This window comes from Zootoca vivipara, chromosome 3, assembly GCF_965207765.1.
Source record: "Zootoca vivipara chromosome 3, rZooViv2.hap1.1, whole genome shotgun sequence".
Classification (NCBI taxonomy): domain Eukaryota; kingdom Metazoa; phylum Chordata; class Lepidosauria; order Squamata; family Lacertidae; genus Zootoca; species Zootoca vivipara.
In genome coordinates, this window is record NC_142586.1 from 90,539,451 (window position 1) to 90,562,234 (window position 22,784).

The following is a 22,784-nucleotide window of genomic DNA, read 5'->3' on the forward strand; positions in this document are numbered from 1 at the left end:
TTCTTCCACTGAACATTTGATTGCTTCTTTCAATTTTAAATGAATTATACTTTTGAAATGACTTTCGAAATGCACATTCAAAATTAAAAATGGTGTGTGAGTGCCATTTTTATTCCTAAACCCTCATTGTGTTTTCAGAATACGTGAAGATTGAGAAGCAGAGATCAGGACGGTCTTCCTGACTTGGGCAATGTTGTGTGTGTGTCAGAACCGATATCATTGTTTTTGACATTTCGCAAGAACAGCCTGCTGGATCAGGCCCCTGGCCCATCTAGTCCAGCATCCTGTTCTCACAGTGGCCAACCAGATGCTTGTGGGAAACTGCCAAGCAGGACCCAAGCACAAGAGCACTCTCCCATCCTGTGGTTTCCAGCAATTGTCATTCAGAAACATTACTGCCTCTGACTTTAGAGGCAGAGTAGAGCCATTGTGGCTAGTAGCCATTGATAGCCTTATCCTCCATGAATTTGTCTGGTCCTTTTTTAATGCCATCCAAGCTGGTGGACATCATTGTTTTTATCATCCTTGGTTCCAGTGTGGAAACCAAGAACCATGCACCAAATCGCTCCTTAAACCAAGGTTGCAGTCACCAAAACAGAATGTCTAGTTGCCGTTTGGGGGCAAGACAGTTCTAAAGTCTTATTTTTCAAATGATGGACTGACTGTGATTATCAGTTAAACATCTGGCTAGTTCAGATGACAACCTTGAGATAGGTTAGGAACTCTGATAACTTAAAAAGGAAAAGTCACTTGATCCAGGGACAGTCCACATATCTACTGGCCTATTCCGACCTCCTGCTCAGACTGCACAGAAATAATAATAATAATAATAATAATAATAATAATAATAATACTGTAATAATAATTTTATTATTTGTACACCGCCCACTTAACTGGGTCGCCCCAGCCACTCTGGGCAGCTTCCAACATATATAAAAACATAGTAAAACATTTTGGTTCCAGAAATTCATTCCAATTGTGCAGATAAAATATAACTGATAGAATTCTACAGAATGGGGTGTTGGTGTGCGAAAACAGTCCAGATCCAATGGTTCCCAGGCAGGCACCTCCAGATGGTGGAGATGTCAGGCACCATCCTGGAGCCCAGGCATATTCACTTGGTCACAAGCGGTCAAAAGCCAGGTGTAAAATGCACCTGGCTAATTTCGAACACTACTTGGTCCACTCTTCAAATGGAATACTTGGTCCCCTTTTATGCTCATCTTGAGAAAAACAGGCAGTTTGATGTAGGAAGTCTGGGGGTTAAAACTGAAAATGACGATCAGAGAATCACATGCTATAGCCCTTGGACTGTACTGTTTCAGACTGAGAGTAGGGGAGTACGCATCAATGCTCCTTAAGAACTACTAAGTGAGCAGTTGGCTCAAATACGGTACCATCTGCTTGGTTTTCCTTACTGTATCTCTCCAGGAGTGAAGAAGCCAGGGGATGGCTTCCTGCTGAGACCTGAGCAGTCAGGCTGAGGGCCTGGAATATCCCTGAAGGGCTCTGCCTCCCCTGTGGTGACAGCCCTGTTTGCAGACAACAACGATTCCATTTTAGTGTTAGCGTTGGCTAGGATCCAGGGCTACATAATGAATAAAGGGTAGAATTATTATATGGGCCTCCCCAGCTTGAGTCACAAGCCTTTTGAGAAATGCTGGAGAAGGAGAACGTAGATAACATTGCAGCTGAGGGAAGGGCACACTTGGGATTGCCAACTTTTGACCGGCCACTGCTCTTGTACTTCATCTGTAGACTTTAGGAGGTGGCAATGCTCTGTTCCTTTCTGTAAAAAAAAAGGAAAAAAGCTGACTTCTGCATCACAGTTGTTGTAAACATGGTTGTTTTTCGTTAAACCTGCGACTTAAGTAAAATGAGCATTCTCTACCTTTCACAGGGTTTCAGATCTCTAAATCCACCCAAGGAGATTCTTACGTTGCCCCTCTTCCAAATCGCTGAATGTTGCCCTTTGTGTTGTCTTAATGCTCACATAATCCCCCACATGACAGCGCCAGCTGCTGATTTTGTTTCGAAACGAGGGCTGCAATGAAGGGCAAACAGTCAGTGTTGCATTAGATACCAATACCCGGCTGGCTGGATGAAGAAGGAGCGAATCAGCACTAAAATCCCCAAATGGGCAGATTAATATTTCATACAAGTCCCTTTCTGAGTGCTCAGTACAGACACGTGTGCTGACTAAGTCTGTGGAAAGTGATAAAGCACCTTCAGCTTATGTAAAAAAATGAGGCACATGCTTTAATGCCTTGCTCATTTGGGTTTCTTTTGACTGTTTCACTTAAAATCAGTGCCTAATGTAAATATTCCAGAGTCGAAGCACATAGACATTTATGTTCAAAAATGGGAAAATGAGCGATATGACACCATTAAGACATGGCAGTTTATAACAGGATCAAAATTAAAATGTGTTGAGACTTCCTTAAAAAGTCACTAATGATGGGGCCATATGCATTTCATCGCCCCCAACCCCTTTTTATTGATGGACTGGAGTGCAGGGCTTCTGAAACTGGTTGTAGAGTTTGCACAGATGCATATGGGAGCTGGTAGTCAAAACTAGGGCAATATGCTCTGACGTTCGGTTCCCACAAGCATTCTTCCTGCTGCACTCTGTACCACTTTGGAGTTTTTGTCTCTCTCTAAAGGCAGTCGCCCGTAAAGCATATTGCAAGATTCTAGTCTACGCATTCTTAAAAGTGCCCATCCTTATTAGCCATATGCGATCAGCAGGCTTGGGAGAACCCTAGAATTTGCAGGAGCAGGAAAAAAATTGGGGAGGGGATCCTAAGGGTTGGGTGTGGAGGGAGGATGACCCTAAATTAGCCTGAGCATGCTCCGTGAGTGCAAAATGCTGGCTGCTGGAGGAAAAATCTAGGAAGGTGTAGAAATTGAAGGGAGTGTTTGGGGAATAGGCATGGCTGGCTGGCTAAAACACTGAATAGGAATACTCCACCTCTGAAATTCTCTTCAACTGATAGTAATTTCTTTAATTTGGTGGTCCAGATTTAAGATGTGGTGACACCTCTCTAGCCCACTGGAGTACTACAGTGGTACCTCGGTTTACGAACTTAATCTGTTCCGGAAATCCATTTTTAAACCAAAGCCGTTCTTTCCCTAAGGCCTCCTGCCGCTGGTGCCTTTCTACCGTTCGGTCTTCCGTTTGTAGGTAAAGTTCTCTAACCGGAACACTGCTTCCGGTTTTGTGGAATTCATATACCGAATAGTTCATAAACAGGGCTGTTCTTAAACCGAGGTACCACTGCACTACTCAGTATTTGATGTTGTAAAGTTGGAGTGTCCTAGTCTCTAATATTGCTCTATGATCGGCAGAGTATTTTGTTTCACTTAGAGGGGTGTGAACTCTTCCCTGGCAGGAAATATCTTTGATGTTAACTGAAGTATTAGATCTTTTCCCAGAAATTGCTACAGATGTTTCATTTCAGAGGAGCCTCCAAATTTGGCTCCAGTCTTGCTTCAGAGGAAATTCTGTGGCATTTCTAGTTCTGTGTTGCTTTAATCAGCCTGTGAGTTCCTTGAACCCAGTGGACAAACAAAAACAAAGATCTAGTTGTTCTCTACAGTGACTCGAGTTAGAAAGAGAGGTCTCCTTTAATCTAGAGAAAGGGTTTTCTGAGACCTAGTTAGATATTACATGCTAACATATTTGTTGCATCTGCTGACTTGATGAGAGGGTAACAAATCTGTAACGACTTCCAGAGGGACAACCATGTTCAGCTGTTGCAAGCAGGATCGAAGGATCTGTCAGTTTCTTCACTTTTATCATTTTTCGAATCTTGAATTTGGTTCGCCACTTTTCTGCATTAGTTTGTTAAGTCTTTAATGAGAATTCATTATTTTACTGTGCATTTCTCCTAATAGGACACATTTTTGTATGTAGAATCATAGAATTGTAGAGTTGGAAGGGACCCTAACGGTCAGGTAGTTCCCCCAGTTTACTGTTTTTTTGCATACAGTGGTGCCTCAACTTACGAATACAATCCGTTCTGAAGGCACCTTCGTAGGTCGAAAAATTCGTAAGCCGAAAAGCGCCATTAGAAACGCGATTTCCCATAGTAATGCATTGGAAACGGAAAAATTCGTAAGTTGAAGCAACCCCATCTAAAAATTCGTAAGTCGAAAAAACCCTATCTAAAACCGCCGCGGTTTCTGTTCGGATGTCGAAAAATTTGTACGTGTGCGGACATTTGCTCCATTCGTAGGTCGAAAAATTTGGTTGTTGAGTCATTCGTAAGTCAAGGTACCACTGTATTTGATTTTTCACAAATAGAATGCATTTTTTTTACATACTGTACATATTTCCCTAATAGACACAGTGTATATACATTAGTTGGAGAACTGCATCACAAAAATTGGAGGATTGTGAATTTTGAAAGATCGATGCAGTTTGGTTTTCACATTCTTATGGGATGTGTGAATTAGAGCCATTAATGAATTAAAATGGAAACCAAATGAAGTTTCTCCCCACACATCCCCAAACCAACACAGGCAACTCTGCTTTTCTGCAGACAGAAACATCAACATGTATTATGTACAATTTTTAGCACACACAGCACATATTTAATTTATGTATTTTAAAAATATGAATGCCCTAGCTTTATTCAAACAGTCATTCCAAATATACCCATGTTGATATAGCTGCAGGCTTCTGCATCATCCCAGAATTGCCTTAAGGTTTCTTAGTTTTTGCTAATTGCGGGAAAACAGGGGGGAATGTTTGCTTTCATCTAGTCTTAAATGGTTACGTGGACCTCAGCATTGTCATGCAGAAACAAATATCTCTCTGGATATACATTCTAATTAATGCATGCATTTGTGATAGGAGAGAAAACTAAATTCTGAAGTACAGTTGAAGAATAGCAATAGCTCAAAAGTGGGGAGAAATCTCATATTTTCTTTCCCACCCAGCATTCATCCTGATCCCCCCCCCCAGCCTTCAACTTCTAGTTGATAGAACCTTGTTATGCATTCATATACTGAAGACTTGGGAGTAAAGAAAATGATGATCTTAATTGGTCAGTGCATCTGGCTGTTAACCAGAAGGTTGGTGGTTCGAGCCCACCCATGGATAGCTGAGGGCAGGATTCCTGCATTGCATGGGGTTGGACCAAATGACCCTCTGTGTCCCTTCCAACTTACAATTCTATAATTCTAAATCAGGAATTGGGAGTTTTATGGTCCTTCAGATGTTGCTGGACTTACAACTCCTACCACCTTTGATCGGTTTTAGAAATTAGCCAGGTGCCAGGTGCATTTTGCGACTAGCTCATGTCCAATTGTGACCACGTGGAGATCGCTGGATGCCAGGGTGGTGACTGGGTGGAGCAAAATATCGCTTAGAGAAGGACCTGAAGCTTGAATTTGTTTTATTTGATGTTTTAATGTGTTGTAAACCACTTTGAGACCAGTTCTTTAAAATATAAAACAGTAAAGAAATGACAACAATAAACTCCACCGGGGGGAGGGGGTGCCTAGACATTCCATTGCGGCGGCCATAACCTAGGTTAAAGACACCATTTGGCGATTAGATTATATAACTGAGTTTCTAACACTGACTATGATTATTGCTGACACTGGCTAAGGATGTTAAGTTGGGATTCCAGCATCTGAGGGCAATGTTTCCCCACCTCAAGTCTAGGTTTTGTGGAGAGAAGGCACTCTGCAAAGAATGATGAAAGGGCAGGGTCTGGACATGGGTGTAGCTGGGGGCGGCGGCAGGGGGCAGCTGTCCCCCCCCCAATCAATCAAAATCAATACAAATCTGATGTTCTGCCCCCTCCTAACAAAAGCCTGCCCCCCTAACAAAAATCCTGGCTATGCCCAGGGGTGTGAATTCTTTATAAACTATCTGCTTCCAATACCCAAAAGGGACTGCAATGCTATGTCACAATCTGCTTTAGGACTGAGTTTGTTTATGAACCTGCCTTTCCAGGTAACTAGCAAATGGAATGGGGGCGGAGGTGGGGAATTGACCTTGCCAGTGGATAGAATGCTCCCAGTTCATTTGTTCCAGAGCGCTGCAAATTATTCACCCTGACAGCTTAACTCAAGGGGTGGATGCGCTTGAATGCTGACGATTGGGAATGGGAGGGGCCAGGCAGAAGGCTCCTCTTTCCAAACCCCTTTGAGAAATGGAAAAGCGAAAAGGACCTTTTTTGCCCTCTGCCACATGCTGTCTGAGCACAGAGAGAAACTGGATTCGTGAGAGTTGCATGCTTTCCCACAGCGCAAACATCACCTACCCTTTTTCTCGCTGTGTGCTCATTGTCGCTGTGTAACTAATATAGGCACTCGGTTCAAACTGCACATATTTGGCTGATTAGATAACTTGCTTCCTCTCTAGCAATTTTGCTTTGGGAGTTTTCGGGGGAGAGTGGAATCCAGTTCTGTTCTACTCAAACTCTGGAGTGGATTGCAGCACCCAGAATGGATTCCTCAATTGTTCCTGGACGAGCACAGAAAAAGCTAGTGCAGCTAAGCTTCTCAGCACATGTACAAAGGATTCCAAGGCATGCAGAGAGTGGTGATATTGTCCCCTGCACGGTGTTTGGGAGTGCTCCAAGTAGAGCCTTAGTGTGTAGTCCTCTACCAGCTTTGCTAGTAAATATGGGTCCAGACATTCTGAAAAGGTATAGCACTTGGGATCTAGCATTTCAGTGCCTGATAATGTCACAGAATTGTAGTTGGATGGGAGCCTGAGGGTCTTCTAGTGCAACCCCCTGCAAAGCAGGAGTAGGGGTGGCTAATATGGGGCTCTCTGGATTGGCGCTTTTCAACCTTGTGTCCCCAGGTTTTGAACTACAACTCCCATCTTTCCTGACCACTGGCTAAGTGAGCTGAGGATGATGGGAGACCCATGGCCGAAGAACACTGTCCCATTGTAGGACTCCCAGCCTGCCTCAGCCTGCAGGATTAATGGATGAAGGGAGCTGTAGACCCAAGAGCAACAATGACCCTTGTTCTAGAAGGTAGATAAGTCTTGATTTTGAAGCGTTGTGTAATGTATCGCTGCTTTCCAAAACAAATGTGTCAGGGTTCGCAAGTTTGTCGAGTCACTCTGTGACTGAAACAGCCGAGTGACCAGTGGCTTTATAAATCCAATTGCAGATGGGAAAACCTCAGGCAAATGTCCCCTCTTCTCACATCTGGTTCACAGGTTCAGTTGTTAATCATCTAGATTCTGAGCCTGTGTGAAGTGGCCTTTCATGTGTCACAACTGATAATTCTGAGGAGCGTGTCATGTAGAAAATTCTAGAAGTTCTTTTTTCCGAGGCTGATTGTGTGACCTGTGCAAAATATTTTGAGTGAGTAAAGCATATGCAGCAGTAATGCTTCTGAATACCAGTTGCTGGAAGCCACAGGATGGGAAAGGCCTCTTGTGCTTGGGTCCTGCTTGGCAATTTCTCACAAGCATCTGGTTGGCCACTGTGAGAACAGGGTGGTGGACTGGAGGGTAGTAATAATGGGGTGGGACTATGTATGCCACTTGGAGCTCCTTGAAGAAAAGGTGGGATATAAATGCCATAGAATCATAGAGTTGGAAGGCACACCAACGGTCATCTAGTCCAACCCGCTGGGTTGGCCACCCAACCTTTGCTTTAAAATCTCCAAGGAAGGAGAGTCCGCAACCTCCCGAGGGAGAATTCCACTTTCGAGCAGCTCTTGCTGTCAGCAAGTTCTTCCTGATGTTTAGCTGGAATCTCCTCTGTTATTACGTAATAATAAATAAAAATTGAATGTATAAAATATACACACTTGCCTCCTCCCCTCTGAGTGAAAAATGTGTGTTATTATGAACCAAGCTTATAGACTGCTTCATGGAATAAAGCCACCAGAAGGGTGGACAGAGTAGATATTGGCATGAATTGTGCTCAGCTTCTGGAGGGAGGAACATTTAATTATCCATGTGCTTGCTCCACACATTTGATACAGGCTGGGCCGTAGTCAAAATGCCCCCTGTTTCACAGTCTGATTTCAAAAGCAAAAGACAGGGCATATTGTCAATTTTTGGGAGGTGTTACGTTGGGCAGTGGAGGTGAGGTGGATGAAGCCAGCTGCTAAGGTCTGGTAGTTTCCATATCCCCTTTGAAGCCCCCTAAACAATGCTACATTTATCACATAAGTGGTGTTCACATGCTTAATAATATATATATATATATATATATATATATATATATATATATATATATATTACCACCCCCACCCCCCGCCCATCAGCACGTGGACACTCTCATAGAAACACTTGTGCAGAGATTGCTTGTACTTGTGTTCAAGAGTAAACATGTGAACAAAACTATAATGACACTCTGATGAGGGCTTTGTAGGGTAAGAGCTTGGTATCCAGTCCCAATTTGAGCTCCCCTCTTGCACCTCTGGTCTCCTTCCTGCACCTGAAACGTGCCGCAGGGGAATTTCATACCTATTCACTACCTGCATCTGAAGTGAAAGTTCATATAATACACAGTGGTTCTTGAATCTTTTTTTTTAGATATGCGTACCCAAATACAGCTATACATAGAAAGAGACTATCATATATAAGGTTGTGCATGATCCTGGTATTTCACTCCTGTTTGCTATAAATAAAATCCATGTCTAAACAAATCCATTTGGTGTTAACCCTAACTTTCTAGAATGGAATCTTAGCGAGGAATGCTGCATTTCAAGTATTAGTGGTGGAGATGTTGGGTGGGTGTCAGTGTCTGGAATTGGAATGTGTGTAGTTGTTAATAAATACTGGCTATATCGTTGAGAAGAGAAGAATCCTGCTGGATCAGGCCAAAAGCCCATCTAGTCCCGCACCCTGTTCTCACAGGGGCAACCAGAGATGCCTATGGGAAACTCACAAGCAGAACATAAGCAGCACAGCTCACACTCTCCTCCTGTGATTTGGAGGAGCAATTGGTCTTTGGAGGCAAACTGCCTCCGAAAGTGGAGGCAGAGCATAGATATCACGGCTAGTGGCAAATGACAGGGTGACACACAGCCTGAGTATTGGACTTGAGTGCCTATGAGCTTACTCTTCTGACACTTGGGTAAGAGGAAGAACTGTCCTAATGGAATTTCCTTTTTCCTCCGTTGAAGCTCTCATGAGAAATGTGTCTTCCAAGGAGCTCTTCTGGTTGTCAGTTAGCTGCCACCTCTTTCTCCCCCTATTGCACAGTATATGGGGTGGGCAATCTGTGACCCTCCAGATATAGCTCGAGTGCAGTTCATATCATCCCTGGCAACTGACTGAGGCTGATGCGAGTTGGAGTCCAGAAATGATCTGGAGGGCCCCAAGTTTCCCACCCCTGTGGTAGAGTTAAGAAATGCTCACAAGTTTTTTTGCCATGTTCGTCTGTTGGTTGCATGGGCTGTAGAAGTGTGTGCTTTTGTATAAATGCATATGTTTTGCTCTGGAAAGAATCTAGATATCTGTTCCATGTCATGCCTCTGCCACTGTGGAGACCCTGTGCATTTTGAAGGCTTCAGAGAACAATTATTTGGCAGAACCCTGTGCTTTTCAGCTTCTGTTTTCATTAAGTTTTTGGAGCATGTGTGGAACTAGGGTTTCCATATTTCAAAGAGTGAAAATCCGGACACAAACGTTGAGCTTTTTGTTTAAGTTTTGGGGCTATTTTTAAGGAAATCCACCAAAATCTACACTTCTGACATTGGTTGCCATGCATCTGGATTTCCCCAGAAATTTAAGCAATTCCTGCCCAGACACTGTTTCCAATGGCTGAATCCCGGCAATGTCTGGGAAATTCTGGATGTATGGCAACCCTAGTAGAACATAGCTGTGAAAATCCAAAGCAATGCCTGGATAGTGACCGTAACATTACTGGTGGTGGTGATCAGTCTACCTTCTACTTATGCTGTCTTGAAACACGTCTCTTCTCCTATTTAGATCTCGAGCATTCTTCCACCATAGGCTTCGAGCTGTCATGTTATGCAATTCCTGTAGGCCTTTTCAAAAGGGTGGAAACATATCAGGTTACCCACTTCCTCTCATTGCAAAGGCTTGCCATTTGATTTTCTTTGCTGGTTGCACACCCCAGCTTTTCAGTGTTAGCTTCCTTTATCTAAAGCAACCGACGATGAAACCGCAATCCCTCCTATAGAGTAAGTTCTATAGTACAGTTTGTTTAGAGTCCTCATAGCATTTCTTTAGAGCAGCATTTTTCAACCTTGGGTCCCCAGATGTTGCTGGACTTACAAGCCCACCCATACTTCTGAATCCTCACCCACTGAGTGTTGCAGGCAAATCTCACTCTCCCAGTTTACTCAATCATTGTTTTTGCAGGCTGAGTGGAGTCTACCTGTGGTGCATACAGAATAATGAGTATCAGTGGCCTTAGCCTACCTATCTGCAGCCCATGCTCCACCCATGGCCATGCCATGCCCACTGACATGTGGTCCCTGACCACACCCCTTGTTGCCCACCCTACTTGTATGAGATGATGGCACACAGGCTGAAGTGTGCGAAGGTGCTCCTTTTCTTTGATCATTAAGCAAGGGTTGCTGCTTTTAAGGCTGCCAACTTGCACACCTTTCTAGTGTTTTCCAGTCTCATTGATATCAGTGGGACCACTTCCAAGCAAATATACGTAGGATTTGGCCATAAAATTCTCCCACAAATCTTTGATTAGAATAATTATACAATGCAGATATAGGTGCATAAATGTCCTCCATTATTATCAATGTTGCACTTCTACTACTTCTCAAAATTAGTAATGGCTGTATCGGGGAAAATAATTACATCTAGAGTTCTCCGCTCCTTTGATCCCTGCCTAGATGTCTTTTGCTTTCTGAACCAATGTGTGCATGTTTTTCAGAGTGTGTGTATGTGGAAGGATGTTAACTAAGATAACAAGCTTCCCCCTTTTTCTCTTGGAGAGTAAAAGGTAATTTAACTTTGAATTCTGGGGGGAAAATGCAGCAAAATGGGTTCTGTGAGCTGGAATATAAATTTCTGGACCTGTTGGCTGTAAGAATCATAGGAAGGCTAAAGGTTTCTTCTAGGTAGGGTGATGCTGGACATAATAATTGGTGATCCATTTCTCTCCCCCTCCCACAAGTGCAGCCAAGAAGCTGAGAATCAACCCTTTGTCATTGCTTCAGCCTTCAGGTCAATAGTTAGGTCAATACCTAACCATTCCTTGTTCCGATATTCAGTGCAAACTGTACAACTAGAATGGAAGTTAAAAAATAACACTGAGTCAAACATAAATTCTAAACCTGGATTGCCTCCCTTTATGGAATAGTTTGACCTCCCTGACCTGACCTCCTTGACCAGAATGCCTGATGGCTTGATTAGAAGAACAATGACGAATCCGGATTAGTTGTAACCCTAAAGATATATGTAGTACTTTTTCCATTTTGTGATATTGCCAGAGACAATAGGACAGTAACAGAGATTAACGTTTTAGGTTTCGCCTTAGTTAAAACCCAAGGGCTGAATTTTCCTTAGAGCAAACCTCTCCTTGACATCCCTGGGTGATACTGATGGGTTAGCGCTTGTGGGTGAAATTACTTTAAGAGTATGGTGGAGGCTGTAATGAAGACTCACTTGAATTGAGTTTGCCTTGAGCAAGAAGGGAGTGTGTCTTCCTTTTGGAGTTCTGCTGGAGCCTTTCATCTTGCCTTGTGCATAATTATAATTGACGCATGGGGCAACCTGACTAATGAAACGTGTGCCCTGAAGGTTGATAGCCCTGCATTGTGCATCACCTGTAAAGGTTATGTTGAAGGTAAGCATAATAGTCTGCTTGGCTTCTATCCAAGAACCAACAGGTAGACCTTCAGCAACTGTAATCCAACAATTATCATGGTTCTTTCTTTTTTTAAAGGGCTCATTCTGCAGGACAGGGCCTTAGGCTTCAGTCCCCAAGGCCTGCCCTGACAGCACCACTGACTTCTGCTGTCCTAAACCTCTGGCCTACCTGGTAGCAAGTCAGTATGTCAAGTCCAAAGTTCAGAGTCCCAGCATCAATCCAAGCAAGCAAAGCCCAAAGACCAAAAGTCAGGAAACGCAGTCCAGGGTCAGTCCAAGTAAGCCAAGTCCAGCAGTCAGGATGCAGTCCAGAGTCAAACCTGAAGCACAGTCATGTAGAGGTCCAGGAGCCCCCAAGCCCAAGGTCCACCAACAGGGGAGGTTGAGCAGACACAGCACCTCAGCTCTGCTCCCCTTTCATACTTTGCATGCTTATTGTTGCATCACGTGGCAGGTGACCCTCACCTGTTCCAAACCCACTCTAGCAGAGGAATTACTCATCTTCTCCCAGAGCTAGCGAGTCCTACGTAGCCAGCTAGGAAGCTGGGCTGTAGGCCCTTACCTGCCTCAGCCTCTTAGCCAATCCCTCCTGGTGCTCCATAGGCCTTAAAGCCTGCTGTATTAATGAAGACAGGGTTCCCTCTGGCTCTGGTGGTGAGTCCTCCTGCTCTGGTTCCTGTGCATTGACCTCCATCCCCTTGCCACCCTCAGTCACCCTGTGAGTGCTTCCTTCCCCAACCCTTCCTTGCCTCAGCGTGTCCCAGCCCTGGCTACACACCTCGCCGGGATCCTTTCCCTCCTCCCCATCATCCTGCCAGTTAGTTAATGACATCTATATTTTGCTCTTCTCTCACCACCTCTGGTGAGTGCAATTTTGTATACCTGGCGCCTATGCCTGGAAATGCACTTTCGAATGAACAAGTAAGGCTGCAGTCCTATACACTAAAAGTCAAAGAACCTGTATGTTGCTGGACTCGCAACTCCCACATTCCCCAGCCAGTGTGGCTAATGGCCAGGAATGATGGGAGTTGTAGTCTAGCAACATCTGGAGGATCAAAGGTTCCCCATTCCCTACTTAGGAATGAACTCCACTGAATGCAATAGGACTGATTGCCTGAGCAGAGTCAGCACATGTGTGTGGATTGCAGAACCTTTATTTCTCATATCTTCCCACCTTAACATTTTTGTTCGGTGATGACACTTCAAATTTTAGCCCATTAAGCAAGGACTCGGGGGTGTTTCCACATTGGCTTAAGCAATTTTTCATACTCTTACAGAGATCAGTATCCCGGAAAGGTCCAAGCTCAAAGTATATTCCTGCTGCGTGTGTTTTGTTTTTCTGTACTTTAAATGACATTGCCTTATCCTTCAACCATCTCATGCTTTGAATCAGTTTTGACATAATGTCCTCTGCTCATTAAAACCACAGAAGCCATTTAATTGTTGGCTTAGTGGAAAAATACATAAGGCTGTCATCAGCTGTTGCTCTGGCAAGGCTTTCTGCAGCAGTATAAATAAATGAGGTCACAGTTCTTAAACAGGCTGTACTTGCAGGACCTCACAAGTGTGCACTCAAAACAGTGTGTGTGTATTTATATGCCTGCATTTTGAAATTTACTGCCCCAATGTTACTTATTTGATACCAGTTTTGGAAATAACCGTCTGGTGCGCAGAGCTCTTTGCCATTCGGAGGCTTTTAAATCCCCAGACTGTCTGAACTAATGCAATCTGTACCATCTCCTGTCAATCATCTAATATTGCTCAGCAGCTGAACTTCTCTCTTGAAGTCTTAACTTGTGACTCTAAAAATAAACCTGGGAGGAAAAGATGCACTAGGACAGGATCCACACCACAACCAAATGCAAAGTAAAGTTGTCCTAATAGTTTTGAAACTGATGCATGTGGGCATATCTGTACTGAAGAGTTAAACTGGTTTAATAGCCATTCATTCTCCTCCCCCCACAAAACTCCAGGGAGCTATAGGGTTGTGGTGTTGTTGCTGTTATTGTTGCTTAGTGGAGAGTGGACATGCTTTGGGATTCCTAACTAGAACATTCCGTGTGCTGCCAGCAGAATACAGCTGCTATTTCTAAATTTGCATCTATACTTACAATATCAATTGGCATGTGCAATTTTTGTGCAAACCTGTGTCTTTTTGACAATATGCAAGTGGCCACCCTAATACTCTAGGTCAGTCTGCCTGTGAGCTTACCAGCTGAATGGGCATATAAACCCAGTTCCTGCCTGTGTTAAGTCCAACACCACCCACTCTACCACACCGACTGTCCAGACAGAGGCTCTTCTGAGAGTGAACTAAGCAAAGGGTTTGTGAATGAACTGTCAGGTTCAGCAGCTTCACTGCTGGAGGGAATAGATCTGACGTTATGAGGCTACTAATATGAGTTATATAAATTGATAGCTCTTTTTTGTTTGAGCCACAAGAAGATCTCTCCGGTCTGAATTTCCGGAGATTGGGGAGGATGAACGCCATCCAATGTCAGGATCACGTTTCCGTGTTTTCTGCAGCTTTTTTTTTTTTAAGGGATGATGCTAGGGAAACTTCAGAACTTCCAAAATGGCCTGCTGCCTTAGGTAGAGAGTATGAACAAAACAGCATAGACTTAAAAATAAAATAAAATAAAAAATCCTCCTGAACATAGAATGCAGGTGACTCGCATCTTACACGGGGGGGTTATGTTCCTGCCCATTGTATGAATAAGTCAAATCACGTGAAGCCAGGAACCCCTGAATCCTGCCCCCCCCTGCAAGGTGGAGGGCTGCTTGCCTGGCTTTTGAAAGCTGGCACAGGGGTGTAACAGGTTTCCAGAGCCCTCCCACTGCCTTCCCAAAGCCCAGTAAGCACTAGGAGTCTGCCAGAGCCCTCATACCTCCTTCCCAAAGCTGGATAAGCCTGCAACTGCAGTTTTGTGCAGGTATGTGTGTGTGTGTGTGTGTGTGTGTGTGTGTAAATAAATGGAGAGTGGGCTTTCCCTGCTCTCCATTTATTTATTTATTCCCCTCGCACCCACTCAAAGCTGCCATCGCGTAAGTAAAATAAGTGTAAGTTTGCAAGTTACCTGGACAGCATAATTCCGCATAGCACTTTTTTCTTTCTTGCTTTAAAATGGTACTGTTTTGCGATAATCCCGACCAGGTTCAGAGGCAGGTCTGGCATTTGTGAGATTATTATTATCATCATTTGTTAAATTTTTATACCGCTCTTCATCCAAAGTTCACAGTGCTGTTTACAACCTAAACACAAAGAATGCCCAATACGACTACCGGTAAGAGTTTTGCAATTCAGTCATACCTCGGTTTAAGTACGCCTCAGTTTGAGTATTTTCAGTTTAAGTACTCTGCAGACCCATCTGGAACGGATTAAGCTACTTTCCATTACTTTCAATGGGAAAGTTCGCTTCAGGTTAAGTACACTTCAGGTTAAGTACAGACTTCCAGAACCAGTTGTGTTTCTAAACCGAGGTACCACTGTATCTGCTTTACATAGGACACGGAGAAAGGTTGGAGGCAGCATGAGAGAATTCTCAGTTGCACCCAAAAAAACCTGAGCCTTCTTTATGCCACCCCCCCCAACACAACTTGTTACAGATCATTGTGATCATTTACTAGCTTTGGTGAGCATCTTTTATCCTCAGTGGTACATTCTAATGAAGACATAGCTGAACTGGTATAAACCAGAGTGTGTTGCAGAAAGTCCTTGGGAGAAGAAGGGCTTTCTGGTGGTTGGTTAACTTGCTTTTGGGTGAATTAAAATAAATCAATGGAGCCATAAAACATTACACAGTACAGGCCCCAAGGCCTTCAGGAATGGGCTATGCTGAAAATACATTTTTTAAATATAAAGTTCATCAACTGTCATAGGCAAGGATGGCAACACTTTTAGGAATATCAAATATTTGTTTTTCAGGCTCGGAATTTACATTTAATGCCATTGCTAGATGTTAGTGAACTTTGGAGCATGTATTCCATGATCATTGTTGATGGGTGGGCTGTGGGGCATTGCTAGAGGAAAGGTTCTTGTAACTTCTTTTTCTGATTTTGCATAGATACATCCAAAAGATAGCTTCAGATAACTGGGTGGTCTCTGTGAGCTTGCTTGCAATAATGTCCAAGCAGGATATAATTTTGGTTTACTCTCTGGCTAACAACATGACGACACAGATATGTTTAGAAATAACAACATACTCAGAACCCAACTACAACCAATGGATTGTGTCTAAGACATACTTGGAGCAGACCAACTGAAAGAACTGATTTTTCAATGGGACAACTCTGTGTAGGACTTAGTCAGATGCAACCCAATAGTTTCCAGGTGCATGTTTTGGAGACGACTTCAATACATATTGCTGATACAGTCAGATTCCAAAAACATTAATCTTTCCATTTATAAATAAATGTATGCTGAATGTAAGCCTTTATGTATCTGCTTATTATTAATACACACACACACACACACACACACACACACACACACACACACACTTACACTTACACTTTAGCCAGTTTTCCTATTTCCCCTGTGTGAACCTGTTTACTGTTGTCAAACCTCTCACACACAGTATGTAAAAGAATGGAAGTTTACAACCCCCTTCTTCTCCCCTCTCCACTTCTCTTCCCCCAATCTTATACAGTCATACCTCGGAAATCGAACAGAATCGGTTCCATAAGTCCATTCAACTTCCAAAATGTTTGGAAACGAAGGCGCAGCTTCCGATTAGCTGCAGGAAGCTCCTGCAGCCAATCGGAAGCCGCATCGGACGTTCGGGTTCCAAAGAACGTTCACAAACCGGAACAATCACTTCTGGGTTTGCGGCGTTCGGGAGCCAAATTGTCCGAGCTGCAGGGCATTCGACTTCTGAGGTATGACTGTACTGTACAGTATCAAAGTCTCATACTGAATAGGAATGGTCTTAAAAAAATGACTTTATCATTAGAAAACAGACAATGTATGTACTTTTGTAACCCAATAAAATATTTAATAAAAACAATTAAAAAAAATAAACTTTAGTCCTTCCCAAGTAGATTTTATCTTTTGCTTGTTTGCAAAGCATTTTGAAAATCGCTTGCATCCCCCAGGATCCTGACTCTGCTACTACAGCAGATTAATTTCAAGGGGTGTCCAGAGCACTCTCTAGTCCTGTTGTGTTGGATGAGTTTCAGTTAATAAGGCTTGCGGATGTGGACAAGGTGCTTGGATCAGTCAGGATATGACCCCTTGTGCTGTGGACTCTTGCCACTAGCGGCTGATAAAACTAGCAGGGAGGGAACAGCTGACTGGGACCAGGGAGGTGGTTAATGCCTCCCTGTGAGAGGGGATGTTCACTGCCTGCTTGATGGAATCCAGTGGTCAGACCACTCCTTAAGAAGCCCTCGCTGGATTCAGAAAATCTAAAGTAACAAAATGCTTGTGAACCAGGGACGTCTCCATAGCGAGGTGGGATGCCCTCCTTTATACAGTAGAGACATGCCTGGTTCACAAGCATTTTGCCTTAGGCATACAATTGTTATACTCCTTAATAATAGAATAAAAATGTCTATTTCTATTTATTTTCTTGATTTTCACTTTTATTTATGCAAAAGGTGGCTTGCATAAAAACAATACACGCCAGTGAAATTTTCTTAAAAGCAAGAGGAACATAAAATGCAACTGTGTATCTCAAATCAAACAGAGTGGTGTACAAAACGAAACGAAACGAAAATAAAAAAGGGAAAGAGTCCAGGAAAGCAGAAGTGTTTAAAGTCACGACAGTCTCTAACTCATGAGGGAGGATTCTAACACAAGGGAGGACTCTACAGAGGGTTAGGCCACAGGAGGCGCACTTCTGCGCTGTAGGAAGTCACAATGGGGTGGTTGTTGAACAACCAGTATGGTTTCCCCAGGGGGTTTTAAATACTGGCCTGCTCTCTAGGGGGAAAGGAGGCCTGTTAGACAGTAGCTGAGACATTCTTATTTATCCAGGTTTTTAAAAATACCTGTATTTTCCAGTGTATAAGACGACTGGACGTATAAGACGACCCCCAACTTTTCCAGTTGGGATATACTCGCTGTATAAGAAATATGACCCGGTGTATAAGACGACCTCCGACTTTGGAGAAGATTTTCCTGGGTTAAAAAGTAGTCTTATACGCAGGAATATACATGTGTGTAGTACTTCTGTGTTTCTGTTTTATTCACTTCTGCTTATGTTGTTGCTATTTACTGTTCCCTGAAATAGAAATTTGGAATCTGCACTGTTGATTTAAAATGTTTATATGCTGCCCTTCATCACTTTCTATTGTTCATAATTGCCTGCCCTCTCCCATATTATGGTTGCTGGTGACTTTTCTGGCCCTACTCTTTTTGGAACTAGGAAAGGATGTTTTTGTATAGGCTTAGGGTTGACCACTGGCTGGCTACCTCTTGAACTGGTATCCTTTTAAGGTGACTACTTTCCTTTGCTTGCCTGCCATTTTAAGCAATCTCATGAGTAGAGAGAGGAGAAATTTGATTTCACTTTGCATTTCAAGGTGAACCTACCTAATTTGCACTTCTCAAAACAATGTGAAACATAGTTGTCTTTTATTCATTCATTTTATTTGTATGCTGATTTTTTACCAAAAAAAAAATTGTGCTCAAAGCGGCTTACAAGAAAGAAGCAGGGATCCATTTCAAACGCTACAGAAACAATTTCAAAACAACGTAGCAAAACATAAATATGACAACATACCCCAAAACCACATTTCAATACTGTAAATATAACAAGATTCTTTAAACAACATGCAACATCCTAAAGCAATAAGAACAAGGGAGCTTCAGTTTGACCTTAGTCCTAGAAACACCCCTCCCATGTTGTTCCTCGCAGTCCCTCTGTGTATATTTTTTTTTTGGGGGGGGGTTGCGCAAAAATGCAAATGTTAGGAAAAATAACATAGAATTTTCTGCAAGAAATTTCCCCCAATAATACATTTTTGTAAGTCAGAAATGCTCTTATATTTCTAGGAAGTACTGAAGTTGTGTTTAAGGTTTCTCCCTCTCTTTGGACAGAGGCTCTGTGTTTTTTAGGAGCTGCATAGCAAGGAAAATGAATCAGGTACAGTATAGAGATAAGAAAGTCTATGCAGATTGAAATATGCCATCCTGCAGCTGTTAAAGAGATGGAGCTTCTGTCCCTATTGGCTGGTGCCCATTGGGACTAGTAGGGCAGAAACCAAGGGTAGATGGAGTCGGAGCCAATGACAGGCAGAGCCAACTAATTCTAATCTTCTCCCCCATCCTCTTCCCTGATGAGCTCTTACAAAGTTTGCTTCAACACTGAAACTAAAGAAGAGGAAGCTGTCAAGCTGCTTGTAAGTAAGAAGGCAGGTAGGTTGAGGCAGACGGAGGGTATAGTGAAGCTACTGGGCCGGTGCCCCTTTAGCATTAATGGACCAGCCTGCACTGGCTTCTACTGTGTGTGGAGGGGAGTGACAACCCTACTTCCCCCAAAAAGAACAATTGGGTATGGTTAAATAAGCACTGAGAGTTAGAAGAAAAAATGTTTGCAGCTGTGGTTAAAGCCAGAGTTGCGATCTACCATGTTTCTCCGAAAATAAGACACCGTCTTATATTTTTCATCAAAAAAACCACAGCGGCTTATTTTCAGGGGATGTCTTATTTTTTTTATTAGCCTCTTCCTTGGCGCCCCCCAGAACTGCACCAATCACTATGTCTTATTTTCGGGGTATGGCTTATATTGCACAAATGCTTAGAAATCCTGCTACGGCTTATTTTATGGGTATATCTTATTTTCAGAGAAACAAGGTATTGATGCTACTAACCTTTCTTGTGTAATAAGGGAAGACGTAGGTAAAAATTGTTATCCAGCTACCTTTGTTCTGAATTGGGGGAAAGGGACCATAAAGGACTTCATCCAAGTCCAAAGCAAAATAAGCTCACTTACGCCAAACTTTCTGAAATGCCTTTATGAAAACTAACTTCTAAATTCTGATTGTCAGATTTGTCAGTTGAATGAGCATTTCTGATTCATAAGCGAGCAAACGAAAATGCCAAAAGGTCAATCAGATCTCTAACCTGTCCATCACCTCTTTACCTGTGCTCTTATTACCTTGCGTTCCTCTCTTAAAATAGCCGATTGGTGTTTCATTATTTCACATGGTGTAAAAGCATCTCTATTAAAGTGATAAAAGATAAGGGTCTTATCTTTGGGGGGGATCTTAGCTGGAGTGTCTAAAGGTTTTTATTCTGGCACACAGGCTTATAGACAAAATAAGAGTATAAAGAATTGTTACTAAAAAGGTCTCTGAGCTGCCATAGTTTGAACCTTTGCCTTTTACCAAAAGCAATTATTATTATTTTTCAACCTTCTTTCCAAGAGTTACATCACTTTTTAGACAAGGTGTCTCTGGTTCTTGCTATTTTCTCTTATCTTTGTCAGTTTGCATAAAGCTACATTTCTCTTGCATTAGTGCCTTATTTCACATGCCATTAGTGAAAGCTTAACCTATAATCACCCATGTGTACACAAGGGATATAGCTGTATTTTTCCTCCTCCCTGTTAGGCAAATGCTGCTCCAACCACCTGTTAGCATTACATCACTGGTTCCCAAGAACACAGTTGTACCAAAAAGCCTGAAACAAAGTAGTTCTTCTTGCATTGTTTGCACTCAAAGAGCTGATGTCATGCCGAGCTGATGTCATTGTATGTCTTTGTGTAATTGCCATGGAAACCAGGCAGGTGGGGAGCCTGAGCTGATGTCATCTCAGAATGAGGTGTAGAAAGTTCTTAAGCTTCTGTTTTTCTCTTCAGATTTTGTGGAACAGCGTTAGACAACAAATTGGAAAATCCCAAAGTATGTTAGGACAATATTCTTTTAAAAAGTGTATCAGTCTTGGGTGCATTTGTTGAAACCCCCTCACCCTTCAAGTGTCCTCTCTTTGAGAAATCTTCTTTTATGAAGCAGAATCATCAATTATGGAACTACATGAGGAGTGTTACCCTTTCATAGGCAAAACAAAAATGTTATTGTGGAATCTAAATGGATCATCTCCCAGATTTGAGAGAGAGAGAGAGAGGTGTTTATTCATTTCCCGCATCTGAAAAAAGTGCTATCTGGGAAGTGAAAAAATTATAAAATACATGTGTAACCCAACCATGTTTTGCTTTGTTTTTAGTCTGGGGAAAAAACTGAAAGTGAGGGAAATGACTTTTCACACTAGTGGGAGTAGTCCACTTTTTCTGTGCACCAATTAGCTACCAGTGTATAACACCCTACAGTTTGGGACTAGGATACCAGAAAGTTCATCTCACCCCTTATATACCCAATCAATCGGTGCACTCGGGAGTTGAGGGCCTCCTGCAGATACCTTTAGGAGACCCTAGAGTTTGAGCAAACCTCCAAATTGAATGGGTAAATCATAGAAGAGACCCTGAGGATCATCTATACTCCAGCCCCCTGCAATGCAGGAATATGCAACAGTCCCATACGGGGATCGAACTTGGTAACCTTGGTATCATCAGCACCATGCTTTAACCAACGGAGCTATCCAGGCTCTACACAGTGTATAACTCAGAACTTTAGTAAAATAAAAAAATTCCTTCAGAAGAAGTGTGCATGCACACGAAAGCTCATACCAAAATATAAACTTAGTTGGTCTTTAAGGTGCTACTGAAGGAATTTTTTTATTTTGCTTCGACTCAGACCAACACGGCTACCTACCTGTAATCAGAACTTTAGTGTTGAGGCGCCTCCCCTACCCTGTTGAATTTCTGCTCTGTTAAATATCACATAGGTGCCGTCACTGAAGACCATCTACTGAAGGCCATTGTCTTCCAACAAGCCTTTCAAGTAGAGATATTTCCCAGTCTGCATCTATATGACTGCATCTATATGACTGGGAGTGGCTGCTGGGACCATATAACACCGGTCCTAAAAGTCCTACATTGGTTCCCAGTACATTTCCAAGCACAATTCAAAGTGTTGGTGCTGGCCCTTTAAATCCCTAAATGGCTTTGGCCCTGTATACCCAAAGGAGTGTCTCTCCTCCCAACGTTCAGCCCAGACACTAAGGTCCAGCACCAAGGGCCTTCTGGCGGTTCCCTCACTCTGAGAAGTGAGGTTACAGGGAACCAGGCAGAGGGCCTTCTCGGTGGTGACACCCACCCTGTGGAACGTCCTCCCTTCAGATGTCAAGAAAATAAACAACTATCTGACTTTTAGAAGACATCTGAAGGCAGCCCTGCTTAGGGAAGTTTTTATGTTTGATGTTTTATCGTGGTTTTAATATTCTATTTGGAACAGCTCAGAGTCGCTGGGGAAAGCCAGCCAGATGCGTGGGGTATGAATGAATGAATGGATGGATAAATAAATAAATAGTTTTATTTTGGATTTGCAACAATTTATCATTTGTGTGCTTGTCAGCCTGGGCTCCTTTGGGTAGACGGGTGGGATATAAATATTAATAAAGATGATGATAGTAACAAATTAATATCTCAGGTTCCTGACCCTCTCCTTTTTAAAATCTCTCTGTGCTGCAGGTGGACTCAGCAGTTTTAAACAGAACCACGAAAACCTCTGTGACAACTCCCTCCAACTCCAAGAGTGCCCCGAAAGTGGAGGAGGGGGCGGTGCTGCTGCCGCGGTAACCTGCACGCTACCTCAGTCCATCCCGACCACCCCAGACATTGAGAACGCCGAGCTCACGCCCATCTTGCCCTTCTTGTTTCTTGGCAATGAGCACGACGCTCAGGACTTGGAGAAGATGCAGCGGCTGAACATCGGCTACGTCATCAACGTCACCACTCACCTCCCTCTTTACCATTACGAGAAAGGCTTGCTCAACTACAAGCGGCTGCCGGCCACAGACAGCAACAAGCAGAATCTCAGGCAGTACTTTGAAGAGGCTTTTGAATTCATTGGTAACTATCCTAGCAAAACGGCCGCAATGGCTGCTTTTGCGGCGCAAATGCGTTTAGTTCCAGGCTGACAGGCGTGGAAC

The 22,784-nt window shown here is 43.1% G+C and overlaps 1 protein-coding gene across 3 annotated transcripts in view; it reads left to right on the plus strand.

Moving 5' to 3' along the window:
- Positions 1–22,784, plus strand: part of DUSP10 (dual specificity phosphatase 10) — a 42,974-nt gene that overhangs the window by 14,250 nt on the left and 5,940 nt on the right. For all 3 annotated transcript variants that reach the window (XM_060272984.2, XM_035111387.3, XM_035111388.3), the window contains exon 3: positions 22,324–22,704. In XM_060272984.2, coding sequence (XP_060128967.1) covers positions 22,324–22,704 — 381 coding nt within the window. The remainder of the gene's footprint in view (positions 1–22,323; positions 22,705–22,784) is intronic.